The 20,496-nt window shown below is 35.6% G+C and overlaps 1 protein-coding gene across 8 annotated transcripts in view; it reads left to right on the forward strand.

The window, feature by feature from the left end:
* The window catches only part of LOC135833006 (whirlin-like), a 148,537-nt gene that overhangs the window by 56,624 nt on the left and 71,417 nt on the right, over positions 1–20,496 (forward strand). For 7 of the 8 annotated variants that reach the window (XM_065346587.1, XM_065346588.1, XM_065346593.1 and 4 more), the window contains exon 4: positions 15,081–15,302. In XM_065346587.1, coding sequence (XP_065202659.1) covers positions 15,081–15,302 — 222 coding nt within the window. The remainder of the gene's footprint in view (positions 1–15,080; positions 15,303–20,496) is intronic. The other variant, XM_065346589.1, reaches the window with a different exon arrangement.

Genomic DNA, 20,496 nt, shown 5'->3' on the forward strand with positions numbered 1-20,496 from the left:
GTACCTATTCGCGAATAGAGGCTGCCTTTTCTTCGGTTATCCTAATCAGAAATCATGCCGTAGTGGCTAAGTAAATACGCATAAATACGAACCGATTGCCGAAGCATATTCGCTAATAGAGGATTAATCATTATAGCATAAAATTTAAACTACATACAACGCGTTGTTAACGTTGTTGAAATAAGGATTAGCATGCTATAGTTTTATTAAGGGTACAAACGCGTATATCGGGCATAAATTCTCGTACGCGCAGAAGGGATCAAATGGCAAATATTTAGAGAATTATAGCCGGTGTTTTTGTTTACACTGCCGTTTATATTATATAGCCATTGGTCGCGAGACTATATCAAGCACCATACTGTATAATAAATACAAATAGGTACCTACTTTCGACGTTTATAGAAACCAGTCCAATGACCTGTATTTTTACCTCTAACTAATAGATATTTTTAGTGTCTTATTAAATAATTAGGTACCTGTACCTATTTTGTCGTTTGTAAGTATTTCGTTATGGCTATATTGATTGAAGTTTACAAATATTTCATTAGCTATTTTAGAGCTTCATTGTTTTATGCGTGCTACGAAAAAAAAAGTTGGAAAAGTCGTGCTTTTTATTAATATTTAGAGCTTTGTATTTGTGTTGAATAGGTATTTCACGAGCGCTATATTATTCGTGAGCATTGTATGTAGGTACCTGCTGCACCTCAAGTTTATAGCTTTCTTTTTTCGTTTCATTTTTTGTCAAAGGAAATAGCTCATAAAAAAGAACCACTGATAGAGGGAGCAATAACGAAAGCAAAGCAAAAGTAAATTTTGGCATTGTTGAGTGAATTTTCCGTTTGAAATATCTGTGCTACTTCTAATGAATTTAGAAAAGTGGGAACGTTCTTTTGTTAGGAATAGGAAATGAGTCACATGATATGATTTTGTGACAGGTATCATTGAAATTCAACAAGATTCGTAGAAAAGGAAAAGATCAGCGGAAAAATTCGGTATCGTTTAAGTAAAATAAGTAACCACAAAGACACTTCAATTTTTTACAAGTTATTCTCAAAAACTGGTTTAATAACACTGAATGTATATGTATCATTTTTAAGTTGTCCTATTCGTGCAGTAAGGTGTTGTTTAGTTATTCATTGATATGTTCTTTCAACGATGAATCACAATTATTTTGAAAAAAATTCAATTTTGAACGACTATTGAAGTATTGAATGAGTGTATCGTAAATTGATAAATTTCTTTTTTGCCAGTATATTTATAAACTTTGTCGATTTCTCAATTCTTCATACTTGTTAAGTCCTCGTTGTCCTGGTTCCTTGTCCTTTACAGGACATTGGAAATCGCATTTTTGTGGTACCCTAACAGGGTGAGGCGAATACCTATTGCCACTGCGATTATTCTAGGGAATCGACGTTGTTTTGAGCTGTAACGTAGTAGTTTCCTGTTGCTTTCTACGCTATCTACAAAGTAGCGCGTACATCACTAGCCAGGTTTTTACAACCCTGAGTTCCATAATCGCCACTACCTATAGTTACTCAACCAGTTACAGCTTTTTGATACCGGCAACAGATTGCATGCATTACTGTTGCCTCTGCTGTTCTGGTGCTCGGAGCTTAACATGTAATAGATGTTAAATGCACTACAATGTATACATTACACGTTAACGCCTGCGTCTCTAGCAGGATTTGAACCCACAACCTCTTGTTCAGAAAGCCATGGCTCAACCCACTACGCCACCAAGCATGCACCTGTTAAGTAAAGCCAATGATAAGTTGAAATAGCTCATGACCAGGGCTCGGATTTTTATGCTGGAGCATATTTTTTGTATGCATAGAGGATAGGAAATTTTTCAATTATCTCCACGATTCATGAAATTTCAAGTAAAATGAGCCTAATTTGTTAGAGAATATTTTGGCATATTTCACCATAAAAGCATAGCATATTTTGGCATTTTTTAGGGAATATTTTGTGTTTTTAGAGCATATTTTACGTTTTTAGCGGTTTTTTAGGGAATATTTTGCTCAATTTCAAATTTTTGCATCAAAATTAGTGATTGGCTATTTTTTATTTTTTCTCCAAAAAATTTGTGAAACTGAAAGATGCCAAAACAAGCTGGTTTATCTATTGACATATTCTGAATAAATATGCATGAAAAAGCGCTGTTCAGAAGGCAGATTGGTGCACCAAAAAAAATATGCTAAAAAATATACCATGTGAATATTTTGTAGCATATTTTTCTTGTGTAAGGCCACAGTGCTTTCAAATTACATGGTGTGTTTCTTCTAGCTAGAGGAAACCAACTACAAAATATGCCACTAACCTGGTTTTTTTTGGCATATTCTTTCACGTTTTTTCTAAATAACACGTGTAAATGCGGTATTTTATGCGAATGTTTTAGCATAGTATAGACTTATTTGCATTCATTCCATCACATGTCCCAGTGGTTACGTACGTAGAAAAGTTGTTCTCCAACTCAGAGACATGGGTTTGATCCCTGGCAGAGCCAAAAATTGTTTATGAATATTGGACATTGGCAGAATTTATCACGTAAAAAAATACGCACGCTGATTAATGAGCAGAAAAGTATTGCCGCGTTTTTTTGTTGTGTATCATCCGCAGATTTTCGCCCAATGGGGATTTAATTTTTTTAAATTGTCAACTATTAGGTGGTACTGTAGAGGGTAGATAAGGACCCAAAGTACTCTGCTTAGTAGGGAATATATGCCCTTGGTTGTCAGTAACACTGCTGGTGCAGTGCTATCTAGTGGATTAGTTCTGTGAGATGCGGATGACCACATCAGCCTGCCATGTCCAGTTTGTCCACTTCGCAGTTGTCTCAGGTCGCTTAGAGTAATCGCTCCTCTGAACGGATGTCAGGACAACAAGCCTTGAGCAGAACTGCATGGACACGTGTGTAACTTTTTTTTTTATTGGTACCCCATTCCGGACTTGCCTGGTGGGGAAGTATATTGTTATTTGATGGGACACAGCTTATTATTTACTGGGGGGGGGGGGTTAATCTAATATGTCTACATCTTAATAATAACAATACATCTTAATTAACAGAAAACAGATATGCGGTGCTACATGGACTGGTGTGGTACTGGACCCGATCACAACCCGATGACCCGAACATAACTTCTGAAGATAATTGATTGTAGAATAGTAATTATCCAGGTTGCGATATATTGATGTAGGATACAAGTGACTTGTTGTTGATTGATGATTTGGCGTGTTAAGTAAATAGCTCTAGGTATTACCTATTAGTGGTGCAATGTTTGTTCATTAAGAGAATCTCAATAAAGTGTTGAAAGTGATTTATCATCTTTTATCTTATTGGTTGGGAGCTTGATAACTTACACAAAATCTGTATGAGGGATAGAGAAGGGTATTAGGAGGACAAAGTTCCCACCTATCTTCTCTCTACAGTACACTTATGTGCCAGGCACACAGCAAAAAACTATTTCAGAAAATGGGAGGTGGTAGGTATAAATACCAAAATTCTCAACTGAATCATATAAAAATTTCTGAGTATGAATTCAAACAATTTTATAATGCATTTCAGGAATTTTCATGTTGAAGTTGGGATTGACTTTTGACATTCACAACTTGTAGAAAATATCTAGGCTACGTTGATTGTAGTACCTACCTAAAGCATTTCTTAAATTTTTCTAGTATTTTTTTTTTTCAGCATAATAATCAAATTGGCCCAAGCGAAGGGAAGGCAAAACCTTTTGAAAATTTATACTTAGGTAAATCAACATAGCAATAAAACAGTGACCCTCTCCCCTGTTTTTTGATAAAACTTTTCTCTCAAGGGAAATGAAGAGAAATAAGGATGAATGAATTTCGTTTAGAACTAAAAGGAAATTCGAGAAAAAAAAAATGTTTATCCTAAATTGAAAGGCGTATAAAGTCAGACAGTGTCTGGGCCTATTTGAATGGATTACAAATGACCTTGCATTGAGAAACATTTTCAAAGAAACAAATTCCAACAAAATGAATGCAAAATACGCCATGTTAGATATAAAAAAAAATTAAAATATTTCAAAATGTTTCACTCGAGGCACCGGTACCTACGTTTTGAAAAATTGTTCACATTTCAAAAACAGATGGCTTAATATTTGGCGAATTTTCATCTTACTGGATTCAGTTTTTTAAATACCTATGTAAAAGTTTCTCGTTCCTCGATTCTTTTTAATTGCGAAATTAAAACCGAGCAAATTCTTCGAGTTGTTCGAGAATAACGTTCATCGTATACTTTTGATTGAATCGACTCGAGCAGGCATTTGAAAATTCCAACTTTGAAACTTGATCAACTTTACAATTAAGTTCCATCATTCGGTACCATACCTAGTCGCGGTATGATGAAGTTTAAATTAAAAACGAAACGCAATACCTGGCGATAATTGAATTGCTAATTGTATGTCGAGCGCCGCGCCGCTCGCACCGCTGGTAAAATCATTTTCGCTATGATTAATGACCAACGTTAGAAGAATTGCAGCACGTTTCTTTGGCGAGCACTTGACAAGCAGCCACGAAGAGATACGATTAATGTCGTGAAATAAATTTACAAATTTACGCTTCACCGTGTATATAATCGAAAGGATTAAGAAAGACGCTCGTATACCACGTTCATCTACGCACCCTATCCAGTCGTCGGAACATCTTAGGAATTATCTTTTCGCAAATGCTACTGTCAAAATGATACATGTACCATAACTGTACCAACTACCTACTACTTATATTTACGCAGCCCCGAAAATACACGTCACGTTTTCTTTTTGTCAAAACACTCGCGACGTAAAAATTTTTCTACTTTTTCAAACAACGTAATATTTAAGCGAGCGTTCTCTTTAATGAAACTCTCGCCTTATTTCTACAGCTTCCTCTTTATTTCTTCATCGCTATAGATATCATCCCGACGTGAAATTTTTTATTCGATTTGCGCCTAAAGACGGTATCATTTGACGTATAAGACGTAAGAATTAGCCTTCATCGTAATGGACGTCAGTGTCGTATCGTTGCTGTACCTACCACTAAAGGAATTCTTATAAAAGTCTTTGTACGCGACAATGCTCGGCGTAAATTTTACGCACAAAAAAATACTTATCCCGGCCAGGTAGAGGTAGGTATTAGCATTTTATTCGACGAAAATGATAAATTGCCCGTCGTTTTGTCATCCGAGCGATGAAAATTTGCCGGCTTAAATGATTCTTGCGGTAAATTAATTATACGGTATGGCAAAGGGTATCCGTCCAATCAATGAATACATACCGAAAACCACTTACACGCATTTTCCTAAAAATAACCCTCATAAAAGAAGAATAAAAAATACATAAAAATCTTTATCGTATACGTTACCGCGATAGCTCGAATAAAAATTTTCTCTCTTATATACGCGCATTTTGGGCGAATTTCCCAACATAACGATGGAAATAATGGTTATGGTCGCCGGTCGGTTTATGCGAATGTTTCCTTTATTCGGATCAAATGGGTGAAATTAAATTAAAGATCAACCGAGTGTATTTTAATATCGAGAAGAGAAACATTATGAGAGAAAAGGAATGAGAACGGCTTTAAAAAAAAGGTTTTAAGAAGTTGTAAGTTCGCGGAATCACTGATATTGAATTTACCTATTTGAGTTTACTGAATTTCTCTTCATTCCCCATCCAATTTCTTTTTGCAATTACAATCTATGTACTTATTATTTTAGATACCTAATAGGATGTAAGTACTCCGTACTTGATGTAGAATAATACAAATGAAACAAGAAAAAAACATTCTATGAAATTTTAAAAATTTTAAGCATAGGTAGGTACTACATAGATAGTTCTTGAAATTTTGCAAATTGGAAACATTTTTTCAGCGAAGAAATCTTTGGACCTGAATCACAAAGTGAACACTTTTCTGTACTGAAAATGAACTCATAGGTAGAGGTAGTTTTTGAAAAATAATATTACAAATTAGGTAGGTACTCAATTAAGAATTCAATTCGGGTGCTTATTGGCTCCAATTCCAGCGGATTTTTGGAAATGTTCAGAGATTCTATATGCAGAAGAGTTGCCAGGGGAGTCTAGACTCCTCCATTGGCTCAGGGTAAGGTGCATATATTGTCTTGTCTGAAACCAACCTTCCGAATATGAATTTCGCCGTTTCGAGCGATTAAAGAGTTGGCACGATTTTAGATTTCTTCCGAAATTTAAAATTTTTCCAGATGACTTGGAAATCAAATGGACTGCTAAAAATCGAGTTCTGGGTTATTCTCGTCCTGATTGACGAGTTCATCCGTATTGAGTTCGATTTCCAGCCAATATCTCAGCGATGTTTATTTTTACCAGAATATTTTTGAAAAAAATGTTTTAAAAAATCAGAATTTTAAAATTTTTTTAAAAGACATGGAAATTAATTTGGGCAGCTAATTGACCTATTTGATGAATTCATCTGCATTTGGCCCAATTTCCAGACAAACATCTCATGGGCGTATCTTCATCAAAATAAGGGGGAAAAATGCAAAAAATCAAAAATTTTCTAAAACCAATCCTCCAAATCCGATTGGAGGATATATGTAACTTGAAAACTAAAGAACTAGATTTTAATTATTGATATTTTTTTTTTACAAATTCTCAAACGTTACCGTTCTTCTTTTTTTAAGTGAAGTAATTCCAGTTTCTTCAGTGAGTTTGATTGTAAGGGTAGTTTGGAACGTTCGCGTTCCTAGTTCTGGCTTTCGTGAGATGGTATTTCAAGCCCTGGAAGGCTGCCATCAAAAATCCATTAAAAATTGGTTAAAAATCAAGTTTACCAACAAAAAACCGTATTTTAATCGAATTAATAATTTTTTTGAAAAATGTTATTGATTTTTTCTTTATTATTAGGTACCTACCTAAGATTGAGAAAGAATTCTAAAATTTTGAGTTTAGAAACTATATAATATAAGTAATTCAAAAAAATGTAAAATATGATTTTTTTGAGATGAAAATGATAAGTTTTTAACATATTGGAGTCGTTCGCGAACGATTCACAAAGCATTGTGAATTTTTCTCGTTTTTCAAATTTATAAGGACAAAGGGATTCATTTTTGGATGTTATGAATCAATTCTGAAACGAATCGTTCGCGAATGACTACGTTGAAATTTATTGCGCTAAAAAAAGTTCATGTTTAGCCGTTTTAAATCGTGTTTGAAAATGACTCTTTCAGTCACAACTGATTCAAATGAATTCCGAAACGAGTCATTCGCGAACGATTCACAAAGCATTGTGAATTTTTCTCGTTTTTCAAATTTATAAGGACAAAGGGATTCATTTTTGGATCTTATGAATCAATTCTGAAACGAATCGTTCGCGAACGACTACGTTAAAATTTATAGCACCAAGAAAAAGTTCATGTTTCGACGTTTTAAATCGTATTTGAAAATGACTCTTTCAGTCTCAGTCACAAGTGATTCGAATGAATTCGGAAACGAATCGTTCGCGAACGAAATCGACCAATAGTGAAATTTTACACAAACAAAACGCAAAATCCCCCCTCTCGCCCCTCTCAAAAAACCCGTCAACTTTGAAAGTTATTCGGTGCAGACTGCAGAATCGTCATATCGTTCGCGAACGATTCGGCTTTTAAAAATCTCCATGACGTGGTGTTAATGTTGGTGCAGAATTCCAATTCCAGCTCGCGAATCGAAATTTTTTCTTACAACTTCTCCGCTCCTTCTTACGTTTATTACTTCTCTTATAAATGCGAATTTCAACCTTTTACTTTGTTTAATTGAACGTGAAGTTTCCTTTAGGTAGAGAAAAATTACGACGATGGTTGCGCACGTTTTTCTTTACGAAAAAGAAAAAAAAACCTCTACTAATAGTTTATCTTTTGACTGCTCTAAATAATGAAGTATTATTCGCCAAAACGATTAACGTACAGAAATTAATAAATTCGTTAATTTTCCATTATTTTGTAACTCGTCGTCGTCGGTTCCTTAAAGTCGCCGCGTCATAAATTTCATAAAATAAAGGCGCACAGTCGTTTGTGCTGGTGTTGCTGTTGTTGTTGGTTTTTTTTTCAAACCTCAACTTGGAACGTGGCCAGGTTTTGAAACGTGTACTCTTAATTGTTCGTATATTATATGTACTGCTTTCAAATGCCTATTAAGGTCACGAATCGATTTCGCCTTGTGCAAGTGTGTCAGATCGTATTTCTGAGTGGCGTTTTTCAAGGCCAACCAAAACCTTGGCATTATCGCTGGCAATTTGAAAATAGTTACAGCCACGTTCTCGATGAGAAAGTTAGCAAACTGTTATCGCGTATACTAATTGTAACGAGTATAGCTAGCCTAGGAAGTAATAAGTAAAAGTCTGCGAAACAGCTCGCGGAGAACTTCGATGAAGTCCATTTTGAAAATTAAACCTTTCAATTCAATAGTGAGAAAAGTGGAAAACGATTAAGTATATCCAAACACCAGCCAGAATCTTTGCGTTAGAATGATAGCCAGTACTTGATAAAAATACCTTTTCGGAGCCAAATAATAAGTTAAAAGGCCAACTGAGTCGTTGAAATTGGAGTTTCAAACACTTCAGGTGTTGGATATTTATACAGTGCGTTGGGGTAAATTGAAACAGAGTATCGAAAATTGCCTAAATTTTGCTTCGCATCCAAGTATAGTGAAACAAACCCCATCATGTGGGTATTCGAAATGAAAGGAATTTCAGGACGAAATCGATGCTGGTAGCAGGAATCTTGTAAACACACTTCGTCCTACTTCGAGCTAAACGACGTGGAAATATGTGTAGATACTTATACGGAAGTACGAGTACGATGGTAAAATTATGAACATGTCGGCTGTTTCAGCTGTCTACATAAATTACACAGAGATCGTAAAAAAATAGAGCATCGTACAAATTTTTTCCAAAGTTTACAAACGAGCGTGAAGAAAGATAAAATCGATACAAAAATATTCGTTCGGCCATTCGAGTAGTTACTCGTATTTTTGTCGATGTTTTCTGCAGCCATTCGCGTATCTTTCGAGCGAATAAAATATCTTACAAATTGACGTAAAACATTCATCCATTTTGCCATTTTGTTTCGAAACAAAACTCTTTATTCTATGTTCTCGTGCCCCCTTCAGTGTAGGAAAATTTTCCGTTGGAAAAAAAGTATATCGCTATTGAAAAAAGTTAAATAAAAAAACGAGAAAGATGAGCATAATAACCTAAATACACGCACGAGATCGATAAGCAGCTATGGAGAAAATTCTACATCTAGGTTGGCTGTCGAAAATTACGATAAAAGCTGCCTCGGCCTCGCTAACACTGAACACACCAACAACGTTCGAGTCTATCAATAAAAATTTAAAAAAAAAGACGAACGAATCCTATGTAAAAATCCAAACGTTAAGGTAGGTAAGGTACCTAACTAATCTTTTGAAATCAAAATATTTAAAAAGTTTTCTCGCGCCAAGATTCTAAGAGTACTTTTTTTTTGATAAGTATCGTTTCGGTAGGATCAAATTACTCGTTAATGTTATACAAACAGTTCCCAAAGGTCATAAAGTTCTCAAGCTCGAATCTTTTAGTCCGTTCGGTGGATAAGTTTGGTAAAAGAGAAGCTCTTGGGAACGATTTCCAGTCAATTCATCATTATCTGTGTATTACGACGTGGTATCTTTCTGTACGCTAATCGATTACATCTCGCGTTAATCCTGACAACGCTATTAAATCTTCATCGTGGATAGCACCACAGTACAGTGTAGGAAAAATATAGCCAAATATGCTCGTATAAGCCAGCGTTTACTACAGTAAACCTTTTTATGGTCAAAATTTTCAAACTGTATAGTTTTAATACTCGAAAAACGCATTTACCGAATTAAGCGACGAAATAAAATGGATTATTTCTGCTTACAGCTTCTTGCAATATGAAGCCACGTTCAATTTATATACCGCAGTATTAAGTAGTCCATGTGCTTTGCCATGTACAAACTTCACCCCCCTCCGCCAACCATCTCCAGGTTGTGATATCGAAATAAAAATAACCATACCGCCCGCTTGCAAACCTTTTAATAAGTCTAGCTCTTTCGTAATAAAAGAACCAATGAAGCGAATGACTGAATAAATTCTCTTTGATGATGATTGATTCGTGTGTTCTGCATAAATTCATCGTAGAGAACACAGTATAGTAACTAATACATTGACGTAGGCCTATAGTATACCTCTCTACGTCAAAGGAGCTTTCTTTTTACATTTCTCATCCTTAGTGTTGGAAGCTCGATAGCGTTATAATAGAATTTATCTCATTCTAGAGGTACCAAAGCGAAAACCATCTCAAGTTTTGATATCGGAATCTAAATAATAATGTTTTGAACCGAAAATGCCACATTTTACAAAGTGCTCCGGATTAGTTTTAAATCAGCTATAGACTAAACAATTCGAACTTACAATGAAAAATTTGCTTGTATTGTTAAATTGCGTATGAATGAGATTAGATTAGGGGCCAGCTTTTATGCCAGTCAATCTGCATTAATTTATGCGCATGCGAAAATTGAAGATTTACTCAAAAATATAATGTGGTTTTCCAAAGTCAATAAAATGGATGTCGACAGAAACGACAGGTCAGGTTGAGAACAATATGCTGTAAAATTGTATCACCCGAATCTGAAAATGTTTTTATTTCTTTTTTCTAGAGTTTTTTAAATAGAGCTCACTAAGGAAAAATGCGATGCCCCAAAACACGTGCTAAAGCCATTTTGAACAGTTTTTACCGCACTTTTTGAAAATCTGCAATTACCAAAATATGGCTAGATGCTCCAGAACGTGTGAAACCATCTACAATCGAAATCAACTCAGCGTTTTGCCATTAGGGTTTTCACAGTTCATTACGTAAAATTTTGTGGAAATTTCAACTGGAGGCTTTTCAACTGCTCAAAACAGTTCAAAATCATTTCTAATTGATTCGGGAGGATGAAGACAGGGGGAGGGGGGTTCAAAAATACGGTGCATATTGGATTTAGTCTTTCTGGGTAAATTTGTAAAGGGGTAAGGGGTAAATATGATAATGGTAGTGGTGTTTCAGATGATAATTAGTCAGAGGGGTGGTTAAGGTCAGAATATATTCACACAGAATAGATGTACCGTTCCTTTTGGTTTTCCTGGATAGCCTATGGGATTCTCATTTATTCAACTCTACATTACTGCAGTCTCATCTATTGTAATTATCAAGTATAGGTTTGACAATATTCAACCTATTCAATTGTAGGCGACCTTTGAAGCGAAATAAGAACTCTGAACTACTATATCTACATTCGTATATTTGCCATAGATTTACAAATACCTATACACCTTATAACGCTCGGTGGTGTAGTGGGTTGAGCCACGGCTTTCTGAACAAGAGGTCGTGGGTTCAAATCCTGCTAGAGACGCAGGCGTTAACGTGTAATGTATACATTATAGTGCATTTAACATCTATTACACATTAAGCTCCGAGCACCAGAACAGGAGAGGCAACAGAAATGCATGCAATCTGTTGCTGGTATCAAAAAACTGTAACTGGTTTGAGCAACTATAGGTAGTGATGATTACGGAACTCAGGGTTGTAAAAACCCGGCTAGTGATGTATGAGCTACTTTGTAGATAGTGTAGAGAGCAATGGGAAACTACTATGTGAAAGCTCAAAACAATGTCGATTCCCTAGAATAATTGCAGTGACATAGGCATTCGCCTCACCCTGTTAAAGTACCACAAAAATGTGATTTCCAATATCCTGTAAAGGATAAGGAATGACGGCGACGACGAGACCTTATAACAACACACAGATTAGCTAGATGTAATTATGTATCCTAAATTAATGGAGACTACACATACCACAACAATGATGAGAAGGAATCTGTGTTTGTGAGAAACCTCTTTGAATACCTAGTTATGTAATACCTATCACAACAATTTAAGGGCTTGATGTAAAAAACACAATTATATTGCAACAATTTAATAGAATCACATATCACAACAATGACAGGCATAAAGGGCTCAAGTATTGATCAGGTACCCAAGATTACCATCTTTGGTCACCTGTAGTGCGAGGACATACATAAGCATAGACCGAATTCTCCTGTGTATATCTTTGCCGCAGCTACTTAATGCAGTGACGAGAGAAAGTTCCAGTTCGGTGCATTAAGCCTCAAACTGTTCCAGTCACTTTGGGGTTTGGCAAATGGGAGTTAACACGTAGACCAAGGAGGAGAATAACACAGTCATGATCATAGTATCATGTACTGGCATGGATGCTACCTCACAAATTTTCCAAAACTTTCAGCATTTTTGTCTGAATTTTAACAAATTGAAAGAATCAAGACACGACCAAATACAAATAATGATATCAGGGTCATTCCACCTCAATTCGACCAAGAAGTGCATAAGAGGGTGAGTGATTATTTTTGAAATTTCTCCTGTGGAAAGACTGTCCGAAGGGATGACCAATTGCGCAAATCGCAGCCCTCTAGCCAATTTTTAAAGGCTGCTAGGGGGTATCAAAATTTTCAGTGAACTCGAAATATCATCCATTTCAGCAGTGGATTACTCGATTATCGCGATACCTACCAAAATGGAACTTTTTCCAATAGTTAGGGGTTTTGAAAGGCTTTTTGGTGATAACATAAAAATCAGTGTTGCCATTTATTATTTCATACAAAAAATTAACTCGAAAAGTTTCAAAACGTAGTTTTCATATCGTTCTGACTCTCAAAAATTCTGAAAAAAATATATTATGGACAACTTTTCATGCTGAACAACATATTACAAAATTGGGATGGCGTTATGTCGCAAAGTCGATTTAAAAAATTGAAAGTTTGCGAAAAAATGCGATTTTTTGATTTAAAACACGGAAAAAAGTTTTGATTGGTGAAGTTCAAAACCCCTATAACTATTGGGAAAAGTTCCATTTTGGTAGATATCACGGTTATCGAGTTACCTACGTGCTGCTGAAATGGAGGATATTTCAAATTCACTAAAAACATTGACACCCCCTAGCAGCCTTTAAAAAAGGGCTAGAGGACTGCGATTTGCGCCATTGGTCATCCCTTCAGCAGATCTTTCCATAAGAAAAATTTCAAAAAAGTCGCCGATCCTCCCCTACCACTTCTTGGTCGAATTGACGTGGAATGGCCCTTTAATGAGTATTCCTGTAGTGTCTATTCTAAAGTAAAAATCATGAAAAAAATTGATAAATTTTGTAAACCTGGAGCCTTGAAACTCAGAAGAACAGAATAAAAATCTTCCTATCCCTTTAGGCCTTCTATACGTGCCCCTTATGTTAAGAAGGTACACCATACTTCACCTTTAAACTCATAAGAATTTCCACTCTTCAAAAGTCTGTGGATCTTGTACATAGAAAAATTGATGTCTTTTTTCAACTTTTTGAAAAATTAAAACCCTCGTGAGACTCTCAATTTTCTATTTTGACAGCTAAAATATTTTGAATGCTTCCTTCTGAGTCCTTCAACGCTCTAGCAAAAGAACGAGCTCAATTGGCAACTGAGTAATCGAGGAATTCCTTTGTTTGATTGCACAAACATATAGAAAAACACGTCGAATAATCTCTTTCGTAATTTTCCAAAACGTTTACTTTCCACGACCCTGATATTTTCACTGCTGGATTCGAGCCAAACAGCATAAATACGAGTATGTCGCGACTCTGTAGAATATTTCAGTCGCGAAAAAGAAACACGCATGCACATACATGAAATCGACTCAATTCGTAGGGTTATTGAAAGTTCAAAGACTGGCTTTTGAATTTAATTAAAAATAACGTGCAACCGAGTGTTTTAATGAACTGTCAGAGCGTAAACTGATCCGCGTTATTAGAAATAAGAAATAAGGGTACGCTTAATTTAAAATGGAAATAAGTTCGCCTGTTGCCAAAGCTTGTCGTCGTGGTCTGTAAGTTTTGCAAAACTTTATGAGAGAGTAAACGACAAAAGTTGCTTTGCAAAAATATTGGTTTATTTTTCTTATCTATTGTACGCCATAATATAACCAAAACTAGGTAGGTAGTGGGTATTTTTTTTTCTTGTCTTGTTTTTGATTTTGGTTGTACTTACGTTAGGTATAGTGTGCCTATGTATAATATAAGTAAGTACGCGAGATGGATGCCATGTTGAGCTTAACTTTAAAGACAAATTACCCTTTTGAGATTAATGTTAATTAAACTTAGTCATATCATACCATCCTACCTAAGCCTCCAAAATATGTATTATATCCGCGTATACAGGCATAGGAGCTGAGTTTACTCCTTAAACCGCCAATATACGTTCTTGGTGTACTACGTATTCTCAGAACACCTTAGCCCTGCGAGTATGATTTATACTTACACATATTACGAGCTAGAAAAAAAATAAAAAATTGATACAGGAAGTTGAACTTGAAGAATAGGCGTTAAAAAGAGCTTTACTATAGATGAGTATACACGTAGGTATAAAGCATAGTATACGCGAATACGAATAAATCAACCAAATAGCTCTGCTTTTTTAACTGCCAAAAAATATCGTCAAAGATACATTTATTACGTTAGCGATGAGATACACACAGCACACATAGTATGACCTTGTGAAAAGAAAAATGAAAACGTTCTTCATCGCGCTACGTAATGCTCGTATACCTACTTACCACCAGCTCACATGCCAGCAAAGGCAAAAGACACGTTTTTTTTTTAGCCTCGATTCATTCGGCACTACTCTTATTCCGGTATAATAACCTCTGAAAGCCGAATATCCAAAGAGGTAGCCTATAATCCTAGAAAACGAATTTCATCTGCGACACGTAGCCCGTAAACACTGATTAGCGTATGGCCGAAAATATTTTTTAATTTACGCAATTTAATTAATTCGACGTCGAAAGAATTCATCCTTGGTGCGATTTACATTTAAATGAAAATTTCCCATTTTACTAAAATGAGTTTCTCACTTTGAGCTTCTGGCTTTTCTGGGCTCCCGATACCCTCCGCTCGTGCTTTTTTCCCCAAGATTCCAACCGCACTCACCGCCCTTCTAAAACGAATACGAGTAGATAGAGTGATGTAATTTTATGTTGTTGCTTGTTTACAGATTTTGAAGTCTTGCCGGCAGATTAGCATGACGATTCGTACGTCGCCTCTGTCCAACAGACAGAAGTATGGTATGGGAGGATGGCTAGTTAGGCAGTCGTATTCGTGGATGGATCGAATGGGAAGACCTGTGTCGCCACCGCCTGATTATTCCAAAGTAACGCCGACCAATACTAGTGAACGATGGCCACCGTCCAGATTATGCAAGGAAAAGGTTCGAAAAGTAAGCTAACGTCATATTCGTATTTTTAAGATGTAATGTATGGTCAAAAAACTCTGCCTTTACCAAAAACTCGAAGTATCGTAGGTATATTTTAGGCTGTTGAAATTCGAAAATTATTTCCTTGCGAGGGAAGTATGCCAACTGGCACAAAATTTGTTCAATAGAACTACAAGAGATCGAAAGATAACTTTAAAATATACCACCAGCGAAAATTTCAGGGACTGAAACTCATTTTTCGAATTTCGGCGAATTTTAAAAATTCAAATTTAGGGCAAAAATGTGAAAAATTAAAATTTTAAAAATTGATCAAGAATCCTTTTTTTGACCTCATGAGTCGATTGGTGATGGTTTCGAACCGTTCTAAAGCCTCTAAGTATTATAGCGGATTTCAGGATTCTTCGGTTTTCAAAAAAATACTGCAAGTAAGCTGAAAATGAAATTCAGAATCTATAAATTCGGGCGACTCTTTCGATCGATTTAAGCACATATCTAGGTATCTTCAAAATCGTTTTGTGTTTGTTCAAATTCAGAATTTTCTCTATCGATTATTTTTGAGAAATAAAAAAGCATCATTTGCGAACGCACAAAGTAAAAGAAAATGAAATTTGGGTGGTAGCCTATTTTTAACTTCCCGAGTCGATTGGCGAAGGTTTCAAAACGTTCTGAAGCCTTCGTAGGATTTTCATTTTTTTCAAAAGATAATCGCTAGAGAGAAAATATGGATTTCAACCTGCATAAAAATATTTTAGAAATGTGCACTGGAATTCGATCGACTGAGTCACAAAGATGGTGAAACCGAGTTTATAAACTGGAAAATCAACTAGGAACTCATCTCACAAGGGAACCTCTTGAGGTGTCACTCTCCGATTTGAACGGGACTGCGATTTTTAGAAAGAGCATAGTCTAAAACCCCCAAACCCAAATTTTCAGCTGCCCAAGTTCATGTTTCGATTTTTGGCGAATTTTTGAAAATTCAAAATAGACCGTTTTTGGCGATTTAGGCCTTCCCGAGTCGATTGGCGAAGGTTTCAAAACGTTCTGAAGCCTTCGTTGGATTTTCATTTTTTTCAAAAGATAATCGCTAGAGAGAAAAATATGGATTTCAACCTGCATAAAAATATTTTAGAAATGTGCACTGGAATTCGATCGACTGAGTCACAAAGATGGTGAAACCGAGTTTATAAATTGGAAAATCAACTAGGAACTCATCTCACAAGGGAACCTCTTGAGGTGTCACTCTCCGATTTGAACGGGACTACGATTTTTAGAAAGAGCATAGTCTAAAACCCCCAAAACCAAATTTTCAGCTGCCCAAGTTCATGTTTCGATTTTTGGCGAATTTTTGAAAATTCAAAATTGACCGTTTTTGGCGATTTAGGCTTTTTTTTAAAAGTACGTACTTGATAAGTAAAAATGGTCAAAATTAGTCCCAAAACTAATAATAATTACCCAAATCCAAATTTCATCATTTCCAGCCATTCTGGAGCCTCCAGCGCAATTTTTCAATTTCTCCAGAATTTTGAATTTGCTCCAGGAGGGGTGAATATGAAGTTGGGCAGCTAAAAATCGAGTTGTATGTTAAACTCGACCTGTTTAACGAGTTTATCCACATTCGAGCCGGTTTTGAGAGTGACACCTCAAAAATGGCTTTTTGACCAGCTTTTTTCAAAATTAAAAAATCAAAAAAATCAAAAGTTTCCCATTTGTGTGGAAATTTTTGAAATTTACGCGAATCGCTGTATTTTGTCCAAAACTAACCCCCCCCCCCATCCAAATTTCACAATTTCCAGCCATTCCGAGTTGTGTATTACACTCGACCTGTTTCGCGAGATTATCTACATTTGAACCGACTTTGAGAGGGACACCTCAAGAGTGGTTTTTTGAGGTGTCACTCTCGCTCCAAAACGGCTGGAAATGGTAGAATTTACGCTCCGGGGGTTAGTTCTTGAAAAAATGCAGCGATTCGCACAAATTTCAAAAATTTCCTCTTAAACGGTTTGAAAAAGTGCTGCTATTAACCAAGGTTTTTGACGAATATTTTTGATCCATTTTTTTTTAATCCTCATAATTCGTGCTTTTTGTAAGAAATGTCACATTTTGAGCTTTTTTGAAATTTTCATTTTCCAATAAGATTTTTTTTTTTGAATGCTCAACTTTTTTGTGATTCCGTCAATTGGGCAAGACGCCCTATCACTCTCTTCAAAGCAATTCAATATTTTAGAGCATTTATGAATTTTTCAATTTTTGTTTCTGTCATTTGAGACCTACTTGGAAATATTCCCCTATTATACGTAAGTACTCGATATTCTGTTTTTTCGACTTTTTTCCTGAACAAGTTTATCAAATTTGTAAAAAAAAAAACGCCCTGACCACCCCTGTCCTAATTTCATTTTATGAGAGCTTAACAACCAATATGTTCATCCAAAAGTGGAGCATTGGTCCCCATATTTTATTCCAACTTTTGTCAAAAAAATGTTCCCCGAAAAGGGGTGAAGTGTTCATCCAAAGTATGCTTTCACTCATTTATTACCTACATCAAATGAGACCACATCATACAGTTTCAAAATTGACCCAATAAGATTTTTCTCCTTTTCGGATTTGGAGGATAAATAAGCACATAATTTCCGAAATGGTTTTAAGGGGCTAGGCTGGGGGACGAACTGTGAGTGAAAGAGAAACTTGTGTTGATCTAATTCAAGATATCGAAAACTTTTTTACATTGTATTTTAGGATTCACGTGGGCCTTTAAGGGTTAACATATTCTTCTTCATTTTTTGCTTTTATGCTTCGGTCAATTTTTGACATTTCAATGACATGCCAAAACATTCCAGTCTACTTCACATTTTTCACATGATAGTCGAGTATTATTCTTTCAATTTTTTTTTTTTTTGTTTCAAAGAATTTTATTCATCAATTTTTTATTTTTGGTTAAATCGCATCACCTGACCAATCAGATAAAAAATTAGGTTCAAATTCAGGGTGATAGGTAAAGCAATTGAGCGTTTTTTGTGGGGTAAGGGTAAGAAACTATATTGCGAAAAAAAATCGACCAAAATTGACCACATTGGATAGAAAAAACTGTAACAAAAAAAAGGTCTTATTTTTAAAATTAGGCACATCTCTGAGAAAACTCACCAAAAATTTTCTGAAATTTTCAAATTTTTCTTGAAATTTCACTTTTGAACTTGTTCTTCTGGAATTTGGTGGTAACTATCTGAAACGGTTGAGAGAGTGTCTAAGAAGTACCGACCAATGTTATAGGTCCAAAGTTCATTTTTGGCCCTTCTAGAGCTATTTGAATTTAAGAAAACTTGAATTTATCACTTTTCAAATTTTTTTTTAGAAATTTACTAAAAATCAAAAAATGAACTTTGGCACCTAAAATTTTGGTTACGATGGTTTTAGGGTACGTTCTTTCGATCTATAGCTTTTAGCAGTTTTTTAAGCTGACTTTTCACCAAAAAAAATTTAAGAAAAAAAATCAAGTTCTCCAAACAAAGAAAGAATAAGAAAAAAAATGCCTCAAAATATTTAGACACATTTTTAATTAGCTGAATTGGCCTAATTGAGCATTTTTTTTTCATCGCGAATATTTTCACGTTTCAAATTGGAAAAAATTAACGTCCAAAAACTTTTCATACTAATTGAATACACATCTAAGCGAGTATAGTAGGTAATGAGCAGGTACGTTTTCTTCACCGAGACAAACTTATCTCCTCGCGTTAAATTTTTTATTATCCTCGAAATGAATTCAACTGATGAGATGGCACTTCACACAGTCTGACGTTAATTCAACTTTAATCATTTTGAAAAACAAGACTCGAGCAGAATTCTGAATACCTGAATTGAAAAGCCAACATTCGGCGCGACGCTGGCACTGGCAATCGATACTTTCATCATTGTATCGTACATACCTCTACAGACTACATAGCTATTTCTTTTACATAATGCAATGTAGATATACAGGGCAGGGGTATAGAAGTACCAACACATTTGCATTATGAATTCAGCACTCGAATGAAGAATCTAATCAATTCAACGAGCTCGTATAAATTCGTATACTATAGAGGTATGTGTAAATGAACACCATCGTCGACAAACGACTGATGCTCTAAAACCTAACACAATATAATACCATGCAAAATACACAATGATAAAAGCTCGTAAGATTTCTCAGTTGATAGACGTACAGTAATAATTATCAATAACAAATCAAACGTCGTCAAATAAACTGTGTGGTACTCGTCGAGGTACCTAAATCGATTAATTCTCTCGATGGTGAATTTTTTACCGCACATTGTGCAGACTTCGGTACAGACAAATAAATTTTAATCGGGTTGCGACGTTTTATGAGTCGTAAAAAAGACGTAAATTCGCTATAAAATATATCTAAACGAACAAATTTGTTTACGAAGCGTTTCCCGAAGGTGTTCTTAAAGGATGAGAGTAAAAAAAAAAGAGCGAAGGAAAAAAACTAGGTAGAAAAAAGGTTCGCACAATGGACGTTGAAGATGACGTTATAAGGAGACTTCAAAAGACATAGATACTACCTACCTATAGCGGTACGACGACGGGAATATTTTCGTGCACTTTCTTCACTCGAAATTTCCACCATTTGACACAATGTCGTTTCAAATGATAAGTACCTTTTGTGTACGAGCATGCGCTTGTAATAACTTACGATGCTGGTGAAAAGGACTAAGGAAAGCATGAAAAAACGACTGAATTTCAAAACTCTCGAGATGAGCTCTAGAAAACGACAACGCCGCCGCTTCGGTGTAATTAGAAGTTTAGAGCAGATGAAGGCACGCACCGTTGAACCAATTAGACGAATTAAAAATCATTATCAAAAAACATAGCCAGGCTTTCTCTCTGTAGACGTGGCTTTCATTGCTCGAAACGTTTGTTTTCAGAATTTCGCGCCGAGCTAATTTATTTAGAAGGTTTAATTTTTTACAAAGCTGTGCGGTAGGTAGGTGAATTTATTACACTGGACTATATGCATTACAACACGTAGAATGGACACCAACACACATCGTATAGTGTATGAGAACGGTCGGCTGTTGTATGTGAAGTATTTTACACTTTTCCGAAGTTTACATTAAAATTTTACTACCACGTCCGACCTGGATACATTATTAATCTGCACCCAACATTTTGGACTTTTTTTTTACCTTGGCCGAGCCGAGAGCGA

Source organism: Planococcus citri, chromosome 1, assembly GCF_950023065.1.
Source record: "Planococcus citri chromosome 1, ihPlaCitr1.1, whole genome shotgun sequence".
Taxonomy (NCBI): Eukaryota; Metazoa; Arthropoda; class Insecta; order Hemiptera; family Pseudococcidae; genus Planococcus; species Planococcus citri.